Genomic DNA, 22,722 nt, shown 5'->3' with positions numbered 1-22,722 from the left:
TACAGAAAAGTATAAAAAAATGAAAAGCTTTTCATTCCTAACAAGTAACAGCTAATATAGTACACTATATGTTTCTGTGTATATATATATGTATATATATACACACATTTTTGCTTTAATTGTATCTTAGTTCCATAAACATCAATATTAATGACATCCAAGTTTTTAGAAGAACAGCTCTGAGCAGGTTTCCATATATGACTCAGGATTGTGTGGTTGTTCTTTGCTTGACCTTGGTGACCTTGAAGAAGAAAAAGATAAACAATGAGATGAACCTGATTATACATTTCTCCCTTCATTAACACTGTCACATCCCTTTTCCTCTTCCCACCTAAGAGCCTCTTCTCCGACTCTCATCTAGCTTATTTAGTGAATTCCTAACTTTTGAGCCACCACCCCAATTCTTTGTTGGGACCCTCAAATGAGATGTGGACTCATATCCAGCATAAATGCATGTGGACAGGCAGGAGCTGTTGGAGAACAAGAGAAAGGAAGAAGCAATTATACTCAAGGTCAAGAGTTGAAGGGAAAGTTCTTCCTGGGAGGAAAGGTAGAAGGAAGGGGCAAAAGGTATTCTTGGTGCCATGCTGTGAAGGAAGGGTTGGGATATCTCATTGAGAGCCTGAGAACTGGCAAGACTAAAGAGCATGTGCATTTCTGAGTGCCTGGATATGTCAGCCTTTGAGTTTGATCTGTTTGCATTCCAGTGCAGGCATACCTCAGAGATATTATGGGTTCAGTTCCAGACCACTGTCACAAGGAGAATATTGCAATAAAATGACACATAATTTGTTTGCTTTCCCAGTACATATAAAAGTTATGTTTATACAATACTATACTGCAGTCTATTAACTGTGTAAGAGCATCAATGTACATAACTGAATCAAAAAATACTTTATTACTAAAAAACATTAACCATCATCTGAATCTTCAGTGAGTCATAATCTTTTTTTTTTTTTTTTTTTTTCTGGAGAAGGATCTTGCCTGGATATTGATGGCTGCCAACTGATGAAGCTGATGTTTGTTGAACCTTGGGTTAGTGGTGGCAATTTCTTAAATAAGACAATGATGAATTTTGTTGGACTGATTGAGTTTTCCTTTCATGGAAAATCTCTCTGTAGTATGCAGTGCTGTTTGATAGTGTAGAGGAAATTTATCACCCCCAAAAGATGTCTTTCAGGCATGAGGATTAACTTACACTGATTATTTTTAAGAAACAGAAGTCTCTGGAAATCTTTCTTTTCACATCCTCTTTAGTACCTAAAAGATGCTTGCTCCTGGAAGGAAAAGTTATGACCAAACTAGACAGCATATTAAAAAGCAGAGACATTACTTTGCCAACAAAAGTCCGTCTAGTCAAAGATATGGTTTTTCCAGTAGTCATGTATGGATATGATAGTTGGACTATAAAGAAACCTGAACACGAAGAATTGATGCTTTTGAACTGTGGTGTTGGAAAAGACTCTTGAGAGTCCCTTGGACTGCAAGGAGATCCAATCAGTCCATCCTAAAGGAAATCAGTCCTGAATATTCATTTGGAAGGACTGATGCTGAAGCTCCAATAATTTGGCCACCTGATGCAAAGAACTGACTCAAAGAAAAGACTCTGATGCTGGGAAAGATTGAAGGCAGGAGGAGAAGGGGATGGCAGAGGATGATATGGTTGGATGGCATCACCGACCCAATGGACGTGAGTTTGGGTAAACTCTGGGAGTTGGTGATGGACAGGGAGGCCTGGCGTGCTGCAGTCTGTGGGGTCACAAAGAGTTGGACACAACTGAGTGACAACTGAACTGAACTTAGCTACCTAGAGAATTTAGATAAAGAGGACGTTCTCAGAATAAAGGTCTCATAAGAGGTATCTGCAAAGAATATGGGCTAAATGTGGTAGAAGAAGCTTTGCAGGGCCCAGAGAGTAGAGTCCACTCTCTGTCCCATCTCTGCGTGTCCAGCAAACATTTGTTTACTAAAACATTCATTCTTCCATCTCTATGTGAATTGTCTTTCTCCCCAGTGGAGGTCTCAAACAACTACCCCTGACATTCTCTTTTATCATTAACTGAAGATGGTATTTAAGTTGAGGGTTTCAGCCATCTTGGTGAGCTATTCATTTTTTCTGGGTCTCTTCATGAATCAGTCAGTTCAGTAGCTCAGTTGTTTCCAATTCTCTGTGAACTCAAGGACTGCAACTTTAATATGCTGTCTAGGTTTGTCATAACTTTTCTTCCAAGGAGCAAGCAAGTACGACATGTATACTCTCCACGTATACATGTTATTAAACTTTTGTTTGCATTTCTCTTATTAATCTATCTCATTTTAATTCTTAGACCAGTCTAAAAAACTTAGAAGGGCAGAAGAAATTTTCTTTCCTCGCCAACAATAGCCATAGTATAACTTTTTTTTTTTCAAAATTAGAGCCAAACTTCTCAAACCCTGCCACTGTTTTATCAACTAAGTTTGTGTAATATTCTAAATCCTTTATGTTTCAACAATATTCACAGCATCATCCTCAGGAGTAGATGACATTTCAAGAAGCTATTTTCTTTGCTCACCCAGAGATGGTTAGATATCATCACCAAGTCAATGGACATGAATTTGAGGAAACTCTGGGAGATAGTGAAGGAGAGGGAGGCCTGGTGTGCCGCAGTCCATTGGGTCACAAAGAGTCAGGCATGTTAGTGACTGAACAAGAACAACAAGAAACAACACCACATCTATTAAAGTTATCATCGAAGTCCAACAATTCAGTCACATCTTCAGGCTCCACTTCTAATTCTAGTTCATTTTCTGTATCTACCACATCTGCCATTACTTCCTTCACTGAAGTCTTGAACCTTTCAAAATCACCCATGAGGACTGGAATTAATTTCCTTCAAATGCTTATTCATCTTGGGATTTTGACCTCTTCCCATGAAATATGAATGTTCTTTATGACATCTAGAATGCTGAATCCTTTCCAAAAGGTTTTTGTTTGACTTTGCCTAGATCTGTCAGAAGAGTCATATCTTTCACTGCGACTATAGCCTTGTGAAATGTATTTCTTAAATCATAATCCATGGGCTGCAGAATGGATGTTATGTTAGCATGATAACAACATTAATTTCTTCATATATCTCCATAGAAGATCTTGGGTGATCAGGTGCATTGTCAATGAGCAGTAATATTTTAAAAAGGAATCTTTTTTTTCTTTTTCTGAACAGTAGGTCTCAGCAGTGGACTTAAAATACTCAGTAAAACATGTTATAAACAGATGTACTGTCCTCCAGGCTGTATTGTGCCATTTACAAGAGCAAAAGCAGAGAAGATTTAGTATTCTTAAGGGCCCTAAGATTTTCAGAACGTAGTCACTGGCTGCACTAGCCCATAACAGTAGAGTCAGGCTGTCCTTTGAAGCTTTTAAGCCAGCACTAACTTCTCTTCTCTGTGAAAGTTCTAGATGATATCTTCTTACAATATAAGACTGCTTCATCTTCCCTGGAAATCTGTTGTTGAGTGTAGCAATCATTAACAATCATCTCTGCTAGGTCTTCTGGATAACTTTCCGCAGCTTCTATATCAGCAACACTTGCTGCCTCACCTTATACATTTACGTTAGAGATAGCTTCTTTCCTTAAACCTAATGAATCAGTTTCTGCTACCTTCAAACTTTCCTTCTGCAGATTTCTTACGTCTCTCAGCCTTCACAGTATTTAAGTGTTAGGGCTTTTCCCTGAGAATGATTTCTATCCAGACCACAAAATTTCCATGTCAACAATAAGGCTGTTTTGTTGTCTTATCATTCATAGATTCACTGGCATAACATTTCTAATTTCTTTAAAAAATTTTTGCATTCACAACTTGTCTGTTAAAAGAGGCCTAACTTTTGACAGCTTTTTTTTCTTTTCTCACTAAGCTTAATCATTTCTAGTTTTTTATTTAATGTGAGAGATGTATAACACTTCCTTTCACTTGAACACCTAGCAGCTTCCTTAGAGTTATTAAATGACCTAATTTCAATATTGTTTTGCCTCAGGGAATTGGGAGACTAAGGGGAGAGAGAGAGATGGGGGAATTGTCCATCAGGGGAGCATTCAGAACACACATAACATTTATCAAAGAAATTCCCCATCTTATACAAGCATGCAGTTCATGACACTCCAAAACGATTTCAATAGTAACATCAAAGATCACTAACCCCAGATAAAAATGACAAATTCAAGAAAAAGCTTGAAATATTAAGAGAATTGCCAAACATGACACAGACACTCTAAGTGAAAAATGTTTTGGAAAAATGACTCCAGGAGACTTGCTCTACACAGGATTGCTACAAATCCTTTATTTGTACAATAAATAAATTTTAAAAAAGCAAATATCTATGAAACACAAGAACGTGAAGTATAATAAAGCAAAGTATGCTCATAGTAGCCTTTGTTAGTATTCAAAGAATTCATTCCACATGAATGTGTGAGTTTGACAAAAACCATGAAATTTGTCCTGTAGGACCAGTCACCTCTGTTGTTGACCAGCATGTGTATCTCACCAAAGGCAGGTAACTTTGTATTCTGAAAGGCTCAGAGACATCCTTGATCATTTATTAATAGATCTGAAATGGGCAAGTAACTACCCTCTGAGATAAAAGATATTTCCTCCATTTTATAGATGATGAATCAGAAGTTTCTAGTGTTTAAGTCATTAGTCAACTAGCAAATCATAGATCCAGTATTTGAAATAAACTTAAAAAGTCAAAATTTAATAATTAATCCACCTGATCTGAAAATTCGAACAACTTTACAATATTTAGCTTAGATATAGCTTTTGATAGGCTTTCTGAAGTTTCTCTCTTTAATATGATTAAAAATATCCTTAAATAAAAACTATTAGATGTTAATGAAGGAAACTGAAGATGACACAAACAGATGGAAAGATATACCATGTTCTTGGATTAGAAGAATCAATATTGTTCAAATGACTATACTACCTAAGGCAATGTACAGATTTAATGCAACCCCTATCAAATTACCAGTAGCATTTTTCACAGAACTCCAAAAAGTTTATAATTTGCATAAAACCACAAAAGACCACAAATAGCCAAAATGATCTTGAGAAATAAAAATGGAGCTGGACAAATCATGCTCCCTGACTACAGACAATACTACAAAGCTATAGTCATTAGAATAGTATGGTACTGCCACACACACACACAAAAAATATAGATAGATAGATAGATAGACAGACAGACAGACAGATAGATAGATAGATAGAGCAATTGATCCATCGATCAATGGCACAAGCTAGAAAGCCCAGAAAGCAGCCTACACACTTATGACCAATTAATTGATGATAAAGGAGGCAAAAATATACAATGGAGAAGACAGTCTCTTCAGTAAGTGGTGATGGGAAAACTTAATAGGTATGTCTAAAAGAATCAAACCAGAACATTCTCTAACACCATTAAAAATTAAACTCAGGATGGATTAAGGACTTAAATGTAAGTCTGGATACACTAAAAGTGCTATCAGAAATATAGGCAGAATAATCTTTGAAGTAAGTTGAAGCAATATTTTTTGAATCAGTCCCCTAGAGTAATGGAAATAAAAACAAAAATAACCAAACGAGACCTAATTAAACTTAAAAGATTTTGCATAGCAAAGGAAACCATAAATAAAACAAAAAGACAACCCACAGACTGGGAGAAAGTGTTTGCAATGGATGCTAACAACAGGGATTAATTTACAAAATATACAAACAGCTCATACAGCTTAATATCAAATAACAAACCCAATCAAGACATGGGCAGAGGACCTAAATAGGCATTTCTGTAAAGACATATAGATGGAGAATAGACTCATGAAAAGATGCTCAATATTGCTTATCATTGGAGAAATGAAAATCAAAAATACAATGACTATCACCTCACACCAGTCAGAATGGCAATCACTAAAAAGTCTGCAAGTAACAAATGCTGGAGAGGATGTGGAGAAAAAGAAACCCTCTTACACTGTTGGTGTGAACATAAATTGGTGCATCCACTCTGGAGAACAGTATGGAGGTTCCTTAAAAAACTAGAAATAGAGTTACCATATCATCGTACAATCACACTCCTGGGCAAATATCTGGAGAAAACTAATTTGAAGAGATACATGCAGCCCAATGTTCATAGCAGCACTATTTACAATAGCCAAGACATGAAAGCAACCTATATGACAGATGAATGAATAAAGAAGATGGGGGGTAACAATGGAATGCTACTCAGCCATAAAAAGGATAAAGTAATGCCATTTGCAGTAACATGGATGAACCTAGTGATTGTCATACTGAGTGAAGTAAGTCAGACAAAGAAGGACAAATATATGGTATTACTTACATGTGGATTCTAAAAAGAAAGAAAGAAAGAAAGATACAAATGAACTTACCAAACAGGAAAAGACTGACAGACACAGAAAAAAATTTATGGTTACCAAAGGGGATAGTGGTGGGAGGAGGGGAAATAAATTAAGAGCTTGGGATTGATATATACACATTACAGTATATAAAATAGGTAAACAACAAGTATCTACTGTATAGCTCAGAGAATTATACTTTATTTCTTATAATAACCTATAATGGAAAAGAATCTAAAATAAATATATATATATATGTATATATATATATTTATATATATGCGTGTGTGTGTGAATACAATATATAAATATATGTGTGTGTGTGAGTAACCGAATCCCTTTGCTGTACACTTTAAACTAACCTACACTTTAAATTAACTATATTTCAGTACAAAAAAATAAGTTTAAAACTACCCTTAAAAAAAGAATGATGAAAATGAACTTTACACCCGCTAATGACAAGGGTTAGCTATTCCACATGCTGGACTCTGTAATAGCAGCGGTATCGTTTTCTTAAAGACTTCCACTTTGGAACAACGATGACCCACCAGAAGATCTCACCTTGATGAAACTATGAATTACAGATCTCAGCTGCCTCTTATTCCCAGTGTTTGCCAATTCAAAGCACACAAGTGTGAGTCTATCACCTTCTTCACAGTTGATACTGGTCAGCCGCTGTCCATAAACCATGACTTCCATCACTCCTGTATCATCTTGTATTACATAATATATGAATTCATTATATACCAACTTCTGCAAAAGAAAATTAGCATTCATCTTTTGAGAACTGGATCAGGAATTACCACAACTTTGAAAAATGGAGGGTGTTAGTGGACACTTTTCTCTCAGAACAGTTAATATGAGCTGGAGGTCTAGTATTACAGGTTTCAAACAGAGTGAGATATCTTGTTCAGTTTATCCTCCCATTTAAATTCTCTATCTTTTCTTCCTTTAGGTGTTTGTGTGCTGGGTCATTCTAGAAAAAGGGATTACTTTCCTAATTTTTCCTGCTTCCATCTAAGAATAGCTGAGATTTCTTAAGGAACTTAGATGTGGTGTGGTCTGATAAGCATTAGAGGCTTTTTTGGATTTCCCTAAGAACAGAGAAGAAAGGCTATTCCTGTCTTATGATGAATCTAAAAAAAATTGCTACAAATCCTCCTTCAGTTGATTTTTATTTCAATATGTAATTCTTTCCTTTATCTTTTGTATGTATTCATTCTTCCCTAATCTGCCCAAGTCTTGACTATAGATCATCTCATTCCACTGTTCTAGTTTCTATGTCACTTACTTTACTCATCAATTCTGCTAATGCTCATGTATGCACAGTCTCTATAACAGAGTGCACAAAAAACAGGGGATAAGTAAACAGCCACCCTAGAAGACATATATAATGGAATATGAAACATATTACATAAAAGTTAGGTTACATACATACTACATAAAAGTTACATAAAAGTTAGGTCAGCTAAGTTTAGTATTTCTATGAAGTGTTGGGACTGAAATACCTACTCTGATTGTAAGAATTCACCTAAATTCTACCTTTTACTGTCCATATTAATAAATTTTAAAATGAAGTGACTTGGTTTCCCACATTTTTTCAATATCCATATCTCTCATCTTAATTAATGCTAAAGTTTTTGGCTCAACAATTTTTTGATGAAAGAATGTGAAGATGTGAGAACACTTTACGGTTCAGATGATCAGAATCTTAGCTAATCGTTGATGACAGCAGACTCTAGGGCATAGCAGTGTATTTATTTCTCATCTTGTTTGTCACAGTTGAAATCCAAGCTTGAAAGAACAATTCTTTATTCACAAATTAACCTAAACTGCCACTGAAATAGGTGAGGTAGAACTAAAAAAAAAAAAAAAAAATCATAAGAAGTGCTCTATGATAACATGTTAATAATATGTTAGTAGATAAGTATAAATATAAATTCTGCACAGGGTGGCTGTGAATGGATCAGTACAACTCATAAAATACTATGATTTCTGGTGAATCACTTTCTTAAAAACTTGCATGTTGTTATGGCAAGAAGAATGTTAAGAAATTATCAGCCCTATATTCTGAAGTGAAAGACTGCACCCAACTATCCCTGGTCAGAAGGGCTTTGAGTTCCTGTATTTATGAAGTTAACTATATTCATTTGGCAGTTAAGACTTTTGAATTCTGGGACTGTAAAAGAAATATTGCAAAACAATGATGTGGACTTACCTTATGCACCAGAAAAACACCATTCACAAATGTTCCTGGGTCTTGCAGATGAAGATGACTGATTTTAGGAGTTGCCTTTGCCTTTTGAATTAGGCTTTTAGAGATCTCCATCTTTCGTTCAGGGTTAACATCAGACACAGATAAGACATTGAACACTTCCAGGAATCCATTGCGGCCAATATAATCTGATATGGCAATGACTTTATTGGGGATGAACTTCTCCTTCAGGGCAACATTGTAAACCTTCACTTGGAAGAACTGACTCTCAGTAGCCACTGTGGCATGGAACATCTCCTTGCTTCCTGTGACATCATATGTAAATGGTTCCGTTGCCTTCAGCACCATCACTTCTTTGGGGCCCCTCTGGAAGCCCTCCTCTCTGGAAGCTTCTTTAGGTACAGACTTCAATCTTGGTTTCTACTTAGAAGTACACACCAAAAACAGGCACAGTTAAGAAAAGGAATGCAGCTTCATTCCCCAATGAAAACCATCTATGGCTTAATGTTGAACCTCAATAAATAACATAATTGGGTAGAGTTTGAGGAAAAGAAAAAGAAACTAGACCAACGTCACTGACATAGTATAAATAAACTAATGGAATAATGGAGAAGATGTCATCGGTGATTTCTCTGTTTTTTTATGAGTGTGGTAGGAAGAATATTTTCCTTTAAAAAGTGTTAGCTCAAAAGAAAAAGTACTCTTTTCCCAAGCAGAGCTATGTAGAGTACAAGGGCAGCAGACAGTAGCAATGCTGCTGTGTGGTGATTCCTAGTAGAGATGAGAATGAAAAAAATCATCTTAAATTTTCCCATTAACTTATTTTAGTGCACAAGTTAAGATACAAATCATGATGAAATAGTGATACTGTGCAGGCCTTGAGGGGCTCCTGGGCACAAGGCTTTTGTGTCCCCCATTTCTTTGACTATAAGGAAGCAGCCTTTATTCAACCTCCATGACCTTCCCTGAGTTCAAGCAACTGTTAATTGAGGAAGGAAGTAAATGGGAGACCAAAAAGAAAGCATCAAGAGTAGCCTTGGGGCAAGGTACTGTTTCCCCATCAGAGGATACAAACAAAAATATCTTTATTTTGCAGATACTGAATCCTCCTCCAGATGGGAAAAGTTAATTAATGATTAACAATGATATGCTGCCTACAAGCATGTAGATCCCAGACCAGCGGGACTTGAAGGTTGTTGGTGCTGACTCCTACTTAGCTCATCACCAACCCATTAGAAGAATGTCCATGAGCTTATCATGCCTTCTTTTACTATAAAACTTGTCACTATCTTCCTCAAGTTGAGACATATGGGTTTGCGGGCATTAGCCCACTGTGTTCCCCTTTGCCAGGCAAAACAATAAAGCTATCTTTTTCTACGTCACCCAAAACTCTGTCTCTGAGATTTGGTTCAGCACAGGTGTACAGAGAAGTTGAGTTTTCTGCATCAGTAGCACTGAGAGTAGAGAATGGCTCCAGTTAGAATCCACTGATGTCATCCCTGTTGGTGTTCAGTCACTAAGTCACATTCAACTCTTTGCAACCCAATGAACTGCAGCATGCCAGACTCCTCTGTCCTTCACTGCCTCCTGGATTTGCTCAAATTCATGTCCATTGAGTTGGTGATGTTATCTGACCATCTCATCCTCAGCCACCACCTTATCCTTTGCCTTCAATCTTTCCCAGCATCAGAGTCTTTTCCAATGGGTCAGCTCTTCACACCAAGTGGTCAAAATATTGGAGCTTCTGCTTCAGCAACAGTCCTTCCAGTGAATATTCAGGGTTGATTTTCTTTAGGATTGACTGGTCCGATCTTCTTCCTGTCCAAGGGACTCTGAAGATCTCTAGCACCACAATTCAAAAGCATCAATTCTTTGGCACTCAGCCTGCTTTATGATCCAACTCTCATATCCATACACGACTACTGGAAAAATTATAGTTTTGATCTTTGGCAGCAAAGTGATGTCTCTGCTTTTTAATACAGTGTCTGGGTTTCCCATAGCTTTCCTTCCAAGGAGCAAGTGTATTTCATGGTTGCAGTCACCATCCATGGTGATTTTAGAGCCCAAGAAAATAAAATCTGTCACTGCTTCTATTTTTTCCCCCTTCTATTTCCTATGAAGTGATGGGATTGGATGCCATGATCTTAGTTTTTTGAATGTTGAGTTTTGAGCCAGATTTTTCACTCTCCTCTTTCACCCTCATCAAGAGGATCTTTCCTCTTCAATTTCTGCCATTAGAGTGGTATCATCTGCCCATCTGAGGTTGTTGATATTGCTCCTGGCAGTCTTAATTCCAGCTTGTGTTACATCCAGCCTGGCTTTTGGCGTGATGCACTCTGCCCAGAAGGTAATAAACAGGGTGGCAGGATGCAGTCTTGTTATACTCTTTTCCCAATTTTGAACCCATTAGTTGTTTCATGTCCAGTTCTATAAAAACTGTTGCTTCTTGGCCCACATATAGGTTTCTCAGGAGACAGGTAAGGAGGTATGGTATTCCCATCTCTCTAGTATTCTCCACAGTTTTTTGTGATCCACGGTCAAAGTCTTCAGCATGGTCAATGAACCAGAAGTAGATTTTTTTTTTTTTTTTGGAATTCCCTTGCTTTTTCCATGATACAAAGAATGTTGACAATTTGATCTCTGGTTCCTCTGCCTCTTTGAAACTCAGCTTCTACATCTAGAATTTCTCAGTTCATGTATGGTTGAAACCTAGCTTGAAGGATTTGGATCATAATTGTGCTAACATGTATGGTAGTTTGAACATTCTTTGGCATTGCCCTTCTTTGGAATTGGGATGAAAACTGAACTTTTCCAGTTCTGTGGCCACTGCTATGTTTTCCAAATTTGCTAACATATTGAGTGCAGCACTTTAACAGCATCAGCTTTCAGGATTTTAAATAGCTTAGTTGGAATTCTGTCACCTCCACTAGCTTTGTTTGTAGTATGCTCCCTAAGGCCCAGTTGACTTCTTACTTCAGGATGTCTGGCTGTAGGTGAGTGACCACATCATCATGGTTATCTGGGTCATTAAGATCTTTCTTGTGTAGTTCTTCTGTGTATTCTTACTACCTCTTCTTAATCTCTTCTGCTTCTCTTAGGTCCTTATCATTCCTGTCCTTTATTGTGCCCATTTTTGCATGAAATATTTCCTTGATATCTTGAATTTTCTTAAAGAGATCTCTAGTCTCTCCCATTCCATTGTTTTCCACTATTTCTTTGCATTGTTCATTTTAAAAGGCCTTCTTATCTCTCCTTGCTATTCTCCAGAACTCTCCAATCAGTTGGGCATATCTTTCCCTTTCTCCTTTGCCCATCACTTCTCTTCTTTCCTCAGCTATTTGTAAAGCCTCCTCAGACAATCACTTTGCTTTCTTGCATTTCTTTTTCTTTGGGATGATTTTGAACACTGCCTCCTATACACCCCAGTAGATGTGACAATTTAAAGACCAAAATTAGACAGTCCTTCTTCAGGAAAGCAGTTATGTTGAAAAAGTATTAATAAAACAGTAATTGGAAGAATCTCATGAATTTTCTGAATGTGGAAATGTCCTGGATAAAGGACATTTTGAAGAGTAACAAAATCAGCCACCCCAAAATATGTTTCCTTGGCACAAGATTATTTTAAACTGATTATTTTTACAAAACAGCATACATAGAGGAAGCTCTAAAACCAGAAATGAAGATGCCTTTTTGTAAGGGAAATTTGTATTTATAAATTAAATCTCCATTTCTAAGTGTGTCTATCTCTGTGTATCAGGAAGAGAAGGAGGACTCTAAACCTTGGGAGAATATTATCACTAGAGAAGAAACTGACTTAAACCTGCATAATAAGCATTACCCTTGTTCACCCTAATTTTCCTGGTAACTTTCCTATAACTGACCTCCCACACTTTTTTTTCTTTTGTCTTTCACTAAAGATGGTATTTTAAATTGGTGGCTTAGGCCTCCTCAGGGAGTTACTTATTTTTTCTGGGTATCTTCTATGTATAGATGAGGTACATCTGTTTGTAAACTTCTGCTTGTTTGTTTTTTTTTTTTTTTTTCTTGTTAATCTCTGTTTTAACAAAGATACCACTCCAATGGCAGAAAGTGAAGAGGAACTAAAGAATCTCTTGATGCATATGAAAGAGGAGATTGGAAAAGCCAGCTTAAAACTAAATATTAAAAAAAAAAAAAAAAAAAACTAAGATCATGGCATCTGGCCCCATTACTTCATGGCAAATAGAAGGGGGAAAGGTGGAAGCAGTGACAGATTTCCTCTTCTTGGGCTCTAAAATCACTGCGGTTGGTGACTGCACCCATGAAATCAGAAGATGATTGCTTCTTGGCAGAAAGCAGTGACAAACCTAGACAGTGTGTTGAAAAGCAGAGACATCACTCTGCTGACAAAGTTCCATACAGTCAAGATTATGGTCTTCCCAATGGTCACATATGGTTGTGAGAGCTGGATCGTAAAGAAGGCAGAGTGCCAAAGAATTGATGCCTTTGAACTGTGGTGCTGGAGAAGACTCTTGAGAGTCCCTTGGACAACAAGGAGATCAAACTAGTCAATCTTAAAGGAAATCTACCCTGAATACTCATTGGAAGGACTGATGCTGAGGCTGAATCTCCAGTATTTTGGTCACCTGATGTGAATAGCCAACTCATTGGAAAAGTCCCTGATGCTGGGAAAGATTGAGGGCAGCAGGAAGCTGCTCTCTTCTAGGACATCAGAGGATGAGATGGCTGGATGGCTGGATGGCATCACTGATGCAATGGACAAAAACCTGGGCAAACTCCAGGAGGTGGCGGGGGACAGGGAGGCCTGATGTGTTGCAATCCATGGGGTCACAAAGAATCAGACACGACTGGGCACCTGAACAACAACAATCTTTGTTTTAAAAAAGGGATCTCAGCTAAGAGCTCAGAAGGGTGGAGGGGAAATTATTTTTCCTCCTTTACACACTCCTGATAGAATAATGGCAGGACCCTGAGGAGAAGAATGCCAAAAGGGAAGTCAGGTGCCAAGGAGCTTTTCTATGACCTTCTATCTACCCAGTGGGTTGCACCATTTCTGAGTTTTAGAAGAGCAGTTTGAATTGGAAGGGAGGCCACCGATCTGTAAGAGGAAGTATGAAGGCAAAGGCAGGCTATGAGAGCCCTAGGGACCAGTTCATGGAGACAGGACAGCCACCTCCACACACCAGCTGTGCTCCTTGTGGTCTGATCTATACAAGCGTACAAGCTATGACCTGTGGGTCACGGGGCTCAACTCTGATAACATTTTCATCACTGTGGCCAATTCTCCCCATATCCAAATGCTCATTCCCAGGACAAGTTAATCAGTAACAACAAATTTCTTTCTAGTAATATGAGCAGCATCTTGAGAAGAAGTACACAGGACTTAAGAAAAAAATTATGTTCTATACACAGGGTCATGAAAGTAGACCTGATGACACAGGTTCTTATTATGTTCATTGTATGTATGTGGAATACTGAAATAGCCTAAGGTCAAATAGCAAAGAATTATTGTTTAATTTATAAAATAATCATGCAAGTATCTTTTATGTTGAAATAATAATTTAAGTCTACATTTCTTGAATAGCATTTCAAGATGAAAGAAAAAGACTGAATTATAGAAAAATATGTGTAATGGGATCAACCTGAAACAAATTGATATTCTTTGTATACACATAACAAAAGGTACAATCAGAAAGTCTATTTACCAAAAGAGAGTGTTTGATAGAGGGGAGATTTCAGACAGTTAACACTAATTATCTTTGTCCATGTATCTGCATTTCCTAAATTTCTGCATCCTAATATGGATGATATTATTTCCAAAAGAAAAAAAGAAAAAGATGATAGTGCTGTGTTTCTATATTTCTCTACCCTATTGCACCCTAAGTTCTCTCTTTCATAGTGAGAAAACTATAAGGAAACTTTCTTTCTTTCATAGTATTGAAGGAAACACAAAAATAAAATTAAACAAATTACTAATTACACCCACTACTGAAGAGGGATGATTTAGGTGCACACTAGGCCATAGATTATCCTAAAGCAAAGGACAGCGTAGTGAGAGTCAGAATTTGAATGCCAGTAGGGTCTCAAAGTACACACTCAGTAACAACATGTGTGACCTAATTAATAAAGAACTGGACGCTGTAAGAGATCAGTGAGAAGTTCTTTTATGGTTCTATTGGTCCCTGTCATTATATTGCAGGAAGAGGGAAATACTGAAAATGAGAATCTGGTACCTTAGCTGAGGAACTGCTGGATGTGGTTGGTGGCAGCTTCTGAGGAGTCTGGAAGTAACTCGCAATTGTGATTTTGCTGCCTGTTGGAATTTCCGGAAGCTTACTCTGCTCCGGGGATAGTTTCATCCTGGGGTCAGCAGTTCTAGTGGTTATGTCTTCTATTTTTCCAATTGAAAGACGTGCAGTTTCTTCTTTCTGGTTAATGATTTTCAATATCATATGAACAATACCATTTCTCTCTTACCCTCTATCTGTCTCTGTATCTGTCTGTCTTTCTCTCTCACAGACACACCACAGTATCCACACTCTACCAATTTTCTCTGGAATAACAAATTTTTCTGGAATAAGAGCACATCTTGTGACACTCCCAATACCTCCCCAGCTTGGAGCCCCACTAGGATTGCAAACTTCTCTCCGCAGATGTTAAAACGCAGGTAATTGCAATGTCATTGGTCTGTTCTGGAATTCTGGCTCTACCTCTGCTGCAACTTCACTAAGACAACACTTGGAGTAATATAATAGTGGAAAATTCTATCAGGTTATAATGGTCTCAGAACAGCATAGACTGCATTCATGAACATTTTTACTCATTAAGTCTTTCATTACCTCATGTATTTACCAAATAAGCAAAATGGTTTCCATCCTCTACTCTTCAAATCTAGGAAACCCAGGTCTCCATTCATTTGAATGCTTTGTTTGTCAACATACCAGAGATATTCTCTCAAAGTCATAAACCCTTAGGCGGGATTCTGTTGTCTGCATAGTCTCTATCAGGCCACCAAATCTTTCATCGCTATGAACGATGCACAAATCCATTTGCAATTTCACCCAGGGTACAGACCCATACATATACAATTTTAGTACTTGAATTTTTACACTTGTTTAAGCCAGGGCAGGAAGTGTTTATGAAATAATTTATCTTGACTATTTCACACACTATTTCTGGTGTGTGAAAGACTATTTCTAACATTCTACAGTATAGAGGGCTTCACCAGTGCCTCAGCGGTAAAGAATTTGCCTGAAATGCAGGAGGTGCAGGAGACACAGATTCTATCCCTGGGTCAGGAAGATCCCCTGGAGGAGGGCATAGCAGCTCACTCCAGTATTCTTGCCTAGAGAATCCCATGGACAGAGGACCTGGCAGGCCATAGTCCATAGGGTCACAAAGCATCAGACACAACTGAAACAGCATAACACGCACAGTATAGAATTGCCACAGTTCTTACCACTTCAAGCATTCATTTAACCAATTCGTAAAGTATCAGTTGTTGATAAAACTTTAGATGAGGGACCTGATTAAAATGACTGTCTCTGACATGTAGCTTCTTGATTAGGATACTCTCTCACCTCGCTTGTCACCTCATTTCTCATTAGAAGGCTTGAGAGCCTAGGATATGCAAACAAATCTGAGACATAACATTATCTGATATAAATTTTTAGAGGTAAATTTCAGATATTGTAGCAGTCTATCCTCTGACTGTGGGAGCAATATATGCCATTAAATGCTCATGTTTTAGAATTCAATTAGGCTAGATTTGAATCCTGGCTCTAATGTTTATTTTCTGCATGGCTTAGGAGAAGCTTTTTAACCTCTAGGAACTTCAGTATTTTCATATGTCAAGTGGGATTAACAATAGCATCCTCATGTGGTGTTATAAAGAATAAATGAGATAATGTACACAAAGAACCCACATCTTAAAAGTCTAGCACCATTAAGTGCTCATACATAGAAATATCACTGCATTATTATTTTACAGTAGACATAGGGGTTTCTATTTCTGCTCCGATCCACAGATGTTTCATGCTTAATCCTGGGCTTCTTGATGGAAACCCCAGATAGAAGTGGTATTGGAAGCACTTTATTAAAGAAACTTTTCTATTCACCTCTACTACTAATTTAATCACATTGACAAGAGCATCGTGATTGGTTTTCACAATCAGTTAAAACAAAAACTTCCATCATAAAAGCAGGATTTAGATCCCTAAAATATACTATTTGGATGGATAATATTTAAAGATAATAATTATTTTTTTTTTCCCTTGGCTTATTTCCTTCACAACTCTACCTGGTTCTTAAATCATGCCAATATGTGGTATTTGCTTTCAGGGAGACACAGCAGGAGGAATCAAAGAAAATACTGGTCTGGTCTCTGAATCCCAAATGTAGCCTATATCACAGAAAAAATAGTTGGGAGACCCTATGATGAAGGAGCAAGGCTTTCCTGCTCTTTCCCAGCAGAATGGCCAGATCCTTTTGTTCCATGCTTCCTACTGAAGTGGCTGGGCCCCAAAGGAGAAATATCTGCAAGGTGTGTCTAGGTGTATGAGGCCAAGGGGATAGACAGGGCTCTCTGGGATTCCTATGCTCCCAGGAATTTGGGGGGCAGGAGAATGATTCATATGAAAGTAGAAATGACTATTTCACGAGTTTAGGCAGATGCGACCTTAGAGAGTGTCAATTCTAAGCCTGTATGATAGAAAAGTAGAGTTGACTTGTGGTGTAAATGCATGTCATTGTCATAGCAGACTAACAGTGGGTCTGAGGTTTCAATGACTAGACCACGGCCATCTGGACCTAGAGGCAAACAGGCACAGATTACTAGCTCTATCCCATAAATAAAACAAAGAGAGGCTACGTAAGGCATTACTAATTATCAGAGTTAACAGTAATAAAAACAATAACACGTTAAAACTTGAACAATTTTGTCAAAAGAAATGTCTTCAACTGGTATGCTTGGATTCATAGAGAGGGCTTCAGTCTGGGCAGCTTGGAACTTGGGTGACAAACTATTTTCGTGATTTAAATGCTGCTTTGGCCTATCCCTCCTGTCACTTGCTTATTTGCTGCAGGGATAGGTGTTGTACCCCAGTGTGATGGTGGCCACAAGGGTCATATCAGGACGGAATAAAGGCAGGTGAGGATAGGAGTTGATGCACATGTGTGTGTGCTCACTTTTCCATCCTGATCTGGTCTTATCCTGGGCCTAGGGCACGATGAATGAAAAACGCTGCCGGCTCTATCAGTAAACTGAGGATGCTGTGGCCATCAAGCCATCACATCACAGCTGCCCAAACTGCAAGTCCTGAGGGAACTCAGGATAGACGCAGAATGCCCTCCATCAAGCAGTCAACTGCTGCAGCCAATCCTGACGGCGCACCCTCAGGAGACTCAGGGTGATGAAGCACAGGATACTCGCCCCAGATAGCTGAACTTTATAGCAAAGGGATTATTTCAGTGAGTTCAGACCCTTGCATCTTTCTGTATATAAAAATGTGTTAAATTTCTTAACTTGAGATATCAGGTTCTCTTTACAAACAGTAACATTTTGAAGTTCTGACTGCCTGCTCTTTGTTACAAGATTCCCGTATAACCTGCCTCCCCACCTTGCTTCTTCGGAGCAGCTCTCTCAGAGCTATCTGAGAATATGTGTCCCCATTGTAAGTTCTCATATTTGTCTGCTGAATAAAACATAACTCTTAACTTTTAGGTTGTGCATTTTTTCAGTTGACAGGCACCTTATAATTTATATTATAGTCCAGTAACAAAGAAAAATGTACATTTATTATAGCTGCTGCTGCTGCTGCTAAGTGGCTTCGTCGTGTCCGACTCTGTGCAACCCCATAGACGGCAGCCCACCAGGCTCCTCTGTTCCTGGGATTCTCCAGACAAGAACACTGGAGTGGGCTGTCATTTCCTTCTCCGATTATAGTTGCAATAAATGCTAAAAAAGGGAAAGTAAACTGACCTTTGAAAGCAAACAAGAGGAATACCTAATATATTCTGAGAGCGGGCAGGTATCAGTGAGGACTTGCCCTAGGAAGAGATTAAAGTTTTCAACTCAAGACAAGTGATTTCAAACATGGAAAGTGTCTATGTCAAAACATCTGACCTGAGAAGGAGCACCGGACTTTGAAAATAAACCCTGTCATGTGGTCAGTGAGCAAATGGGAAGAGGGCCAAAGGAAAGTGGAATGTATGAAGTAAAGACACACTCATTTTGACCTGTTTGGTCACCTTTCCCTCCTCTTTCTATTCAATACAAGAGAGTAAACCTCTCAAAATTGGAGGTTTCATGAACTCATGCTTTGGAAAATAGCCAAATTAACAAGGAGTTAGAATAGAGTGGAATCACAAACTAAACACTGATAAATGAAGGAGTGATTATAATAAATAATAAATGGGATAATGGGAATAAATGGGAAATTCAAAGATGATAATTCTTGTACTTATGTTGTAAGAAGTACAAGGAATAGAATCAAAATGCTGGTACCTTGCTTGAGAAATTGCGGAATGGTGTCGGTGGAAACATTGGAGTGATCTGCTTACTGCTCACAGTTGGGGACAAGCTGGTTGCTGAAGTTCCTGGAAGCTGACTCTGGTTAGGAGATATCATCTTTACTTTTACGTCCTTAGGTTTGGTGACTGTGTCACTTTTTTTCTGGAGGGAAATAGATTTTTTTCTTAGTTCTTGAAAATGATTTTCAAAATCACACAGAATACAGCATCTTTTCTCTTTTTAAATGTTGAATCTGAACTTTTTAATTTTTTCTGAACTAATAGCACATATTCAGATACCTGTATTACTTATCCTTTACTGATCTCAACTAGGATTACAAATTTTACTCTCCAAATGCTAAAAGCTCAGACAAAATTTCATTGGTTTGGGGATGGAATTTGAGTCCTACATCTGATGCAAACTGGCCAAAGCAAGTAGATAACCTTCCCCAGCTATAAGAGAAGCAAATCTCAGCCCAAAGTTGGCTGCACTTAAGGATGTCTCTTAACTATGACTTTCTCATCAAGAAAAGACACAAGTGGGTTTCTAATATCTATTCTACGCTTCTACAAACCTACCAATCTTCTGAGAAAGATTACTGGGAGAAACATGGACTCTTGTAACTAATAAGAACAATGACAACAACCACAACAAAGCCACAAATTTAAAGTCCCCTTATCTAGGGGTTCTGTCCTCAAGTGGAATGTGTGGGGGTGGTGATGAGGATATAGCCGGAGTTAGAGGGCAGCTTGAGTCTTGGGAAAGAAACTGTGTGGTTTAAATCTTGCCCTTGTCAACCGCTGACACTTATCTTGGGGGAATCTTTCCCTGCCCATTCATCTCAGACACACGCTCCATAGTCCCAGGTTTCATGTAACCCAGGGCAAAATAAAAATCAGGCTGGGATAGAGGTTGATGCCTATAACTGTGGACTCACTTTCCCACCCCTGTCTTGTATTCCTTTTTGATAAAGTACCTATACTCCAAGATCATTGTCTAGAAGGGAAGGAAAACAAATTTATTACAGTCATGATACATACTATAAAGGAATAATAAAGGGTTCTATAAAGGCAATAAAAAATGAGACTATCTATAAGTTTTGGGGAGGGGTTGTCTCAGTGAGGACATGCTGAGGAAGGAATTCAGGCTGGTACCTGATGGTTGAATTAATTTAGCCATTAAAGCAACATGAATCATGAATGCAAATCAAGGAATTAGCCTGTGTGCAAATACCTGACATGGGAAGGAGAATAGAATGCTGAGAACTAATCTAGAGGTGTGGTTAAGATAAAATGGGTGAAAGGAAACCGAAATGTAGGGGATAAACATACCCTTATATTCCTGTCTAATTGCCTGGCCACCTCCATAAGACCATCACATTTGTAAGGTCAGCAATTATTCATAAATGTAAAAATTTCCAAAAGTCCAAGGATTTAGAATACACTGAGGCCTCAACATCTTTTTAATTCATTTATTTAATTGGCCTCAATATTTTATTTGATAAGTTTTTGGGTGATTTGATTGCATAAAGAAGTTTGTATCTAGGAAGGGAATACTGAGAGATTCTTTCTGGGTCATGAGTATTCTTATAACATGATGTAGGGAGGGATACATATTAGGAATAGGAAAATGGTACCTTGGTTGAGGAACTGCTGGATGGCTTTGGTGGAGGCATCTGAGGAGTCTTGGGAAGGCGCGCGGTTGACGTTGTGCTCGTTACCGACAATCCTGGAAGCTGACTCTGCTCCTCGGTTAGCTTCATCCTCTTAGATTCATTAGTTTTGGTGGTTTTCTTTTTCTGAAAGTAGGATTTTCCCTGCCTGGTTAGTAGTTTTCAATGAGAAATGAAATACATCTTCACTACTGAGAAAATCAACTTTTTATTACTATATTCTAGTTATACTCATTCTAGTTAATCTCATTCTCTGTTGCCCACTTCTCCTCCTGCCCTCAATCTTTCCCAGCATCAGGGTCTTTTCCAAAGAGTCAGCTCCTTGAATCAGGTAGCCAAAGTACTGGAGCTTCAGCTTCAGCATCAGTCCTTCCAATTAATTTTCAGGGTTGACTTCACTTAAGATTGACTAGTTTGACCTCTTTGCTGTCCAAGAGACTCTCAAAAGTCTTCTTCAGCACCACAGTTTCAAAGCATCAGTTCTTCAGCACTCAGACATCTTTGTGGTCCAACTCTCACATCTGTACATGACTACTGGAAAAACCATAGGTTTGACTATAAGGACCTTTGTCAGCAAAGTGATGTCTTGGCTTTTTAATATGCTATCTCGGTTTGCCATAGCTTTTCTTCCAAGGAGCAAGCATCTTTTAATTTCATGGCTTTGGTCACCATCAACAGTGACTTTGGAGCCCAAGAAAATAAAATCTCTCACTGTTTCCACTTTTTCCCCATCTATTTGCCATGAAGTGGTGGTATAGGATGCCATGATCTTCATTTTCTGAATGTCAAGTTTTAAGCCAGCTTTGTCACTCTCCTCTTTCACCTTCATCAAGAGGCTCTTTAGTTCCTCTTCACTTTCTGCCATAAGGGTGATGTCATCTGCATATCTGAGGTTATTTGTTTCTCCTGTCAATCTTGATTCCAGCTTGTGCTTCATTCAACCTGGCATTTCTCATGATGTACTCTGCATATAAGTTAAATAAGCAGGGTGACAACATACAGCCTTGTGGTTCTCCTTTCCCAAATTTGAACCAGCCGTTTGTTCCATGTCCAGTTCTAACTATTGCTTCATTTCCTGCATACAGTTTTCTCCGTAGGCGGGTAATGTGGTCTGGTATTCCCATCTCACTAAGAATATTCCAGTTTGTTATGATTCACACAGTCAAAGTGGGGGAGGGCTGGCAGCGACAGAGAGGGATGACATGCATGTGCAGCAAGCGCTGTGGGACAAGGGCGTCCCAGGCGGCACAGTGGAAAGAATCCGCCGGCCAGTGCAGGAGATGCAGAAGACATGGTTTCAATTGCTGGGTCAAGAAGATCCCCTAGAGAAGGAAATGGCAAGTGACTCCAGTATTCTTGCCTGGAGAATCCCATGTACTGAGAAGCCTAGTGGGCTATAGCCCATAGGGTCACAAAGAGTCAGACACAACTGAGTGACTGAGCATGCACACGGTCAAAGGCTTTAGCATAGTTAATGAAGCAGAGTTCAAAGTTTAAAGTGTTAATCACTCAGTCATGTCCAACTCTTGTTGGCCCCATGGACTGTAGCCCACCAGGCTCCTTTGTCCTTGGGATTCTCCAGGCAAGAATACGGAAGTGGTTTGCCATTCATTTCTCCAGAGGATTGTCCCAACCCCGGAATCAAACTCAGGTCTCCTGCATTGAAGGCAGATTCTTTACCATCTGAGCTTTTTTTTTTTTTTTTCTTTTTTAGAATTCCCTTGCTTTTTCAATGATCCAGCAGTATTTGGCAGTTTAATCTCTGGTTCTTCTGCCTTTTCTAAATCTGGTTTGTACAACTGGAAGTTCTTGGTTCACATGCTGCTGAAGCCTAGCTTGAAGGATTTTGAGCATAATCTTGGTGGCATGTGAAATGAGCGCAATTGTACAGTAATTTGAACATTCTTTGGCATTATCTTTCTTTGGGACTGGAATGAAAACCAACTTTTTCCAGTCCTTTGGCCAC

At 38.5% G+C, this 22,722-nt stretch overlaps 1 protein-coding gene across 1 annotated transcript in view; it reads right to left on the bottom strand.

The window, feature by feature from the left end:
• Nucleotides 1-83: 83 nt before the first annotated feature.
• Nucleotides 84-22,722, bottom strand: part of LOC122677018 (interferon-activable protein 203-like) — a 40,535-nt gene continuing 17,896 nt past the window's right edge. Inside the window, exons 4-9 of the mRNA XM_043876721.1 lie at nt 20,721-20,882; nt 19,079-19,246; nt 14,808-15,002; nt 8,578-8,994; nt 6,921-7,112; nt 84-241 (exon numbers count right to left, since the gene is read on the bottom strand). Coding sequence (XP_043732656.1) covers nt 203-241; nt 6,921-7,112; nt 8,578-8,994; nt 14,808-15,002; nt 19,079-19,246; nt 20,721-20,882 — 1,173 coding nt within the window. The 3' untranslated portion in view covers nt 84-202. The remainder of the gene's footprint in view (nt 242-6,920; nt 7,113-8,577; nt 8,995-14,807; nt 15,003-19,078; nt 19,247-20,720; nt 20,883-22,722) is intronic.

This window comes from Cervus elaphus, chromosome 20 (genome assembly GCF_910594005.1).
Source record: "Cervus elaphus chromosome 20, mCerEla1.1, whole genome shotgun sequence".
NCBI classification, from domain to species: Eukaryota; Metazoa; Chordata; class Mammalia; order Artiodactyla; family Cervidae; genus Cervus; species Cervus elaphus.
The sequence above is the reverse complement of the archived record's forward strand: the minus strand, read 5'-3'. Positions and strand labels throughout refer to the sequence as shown.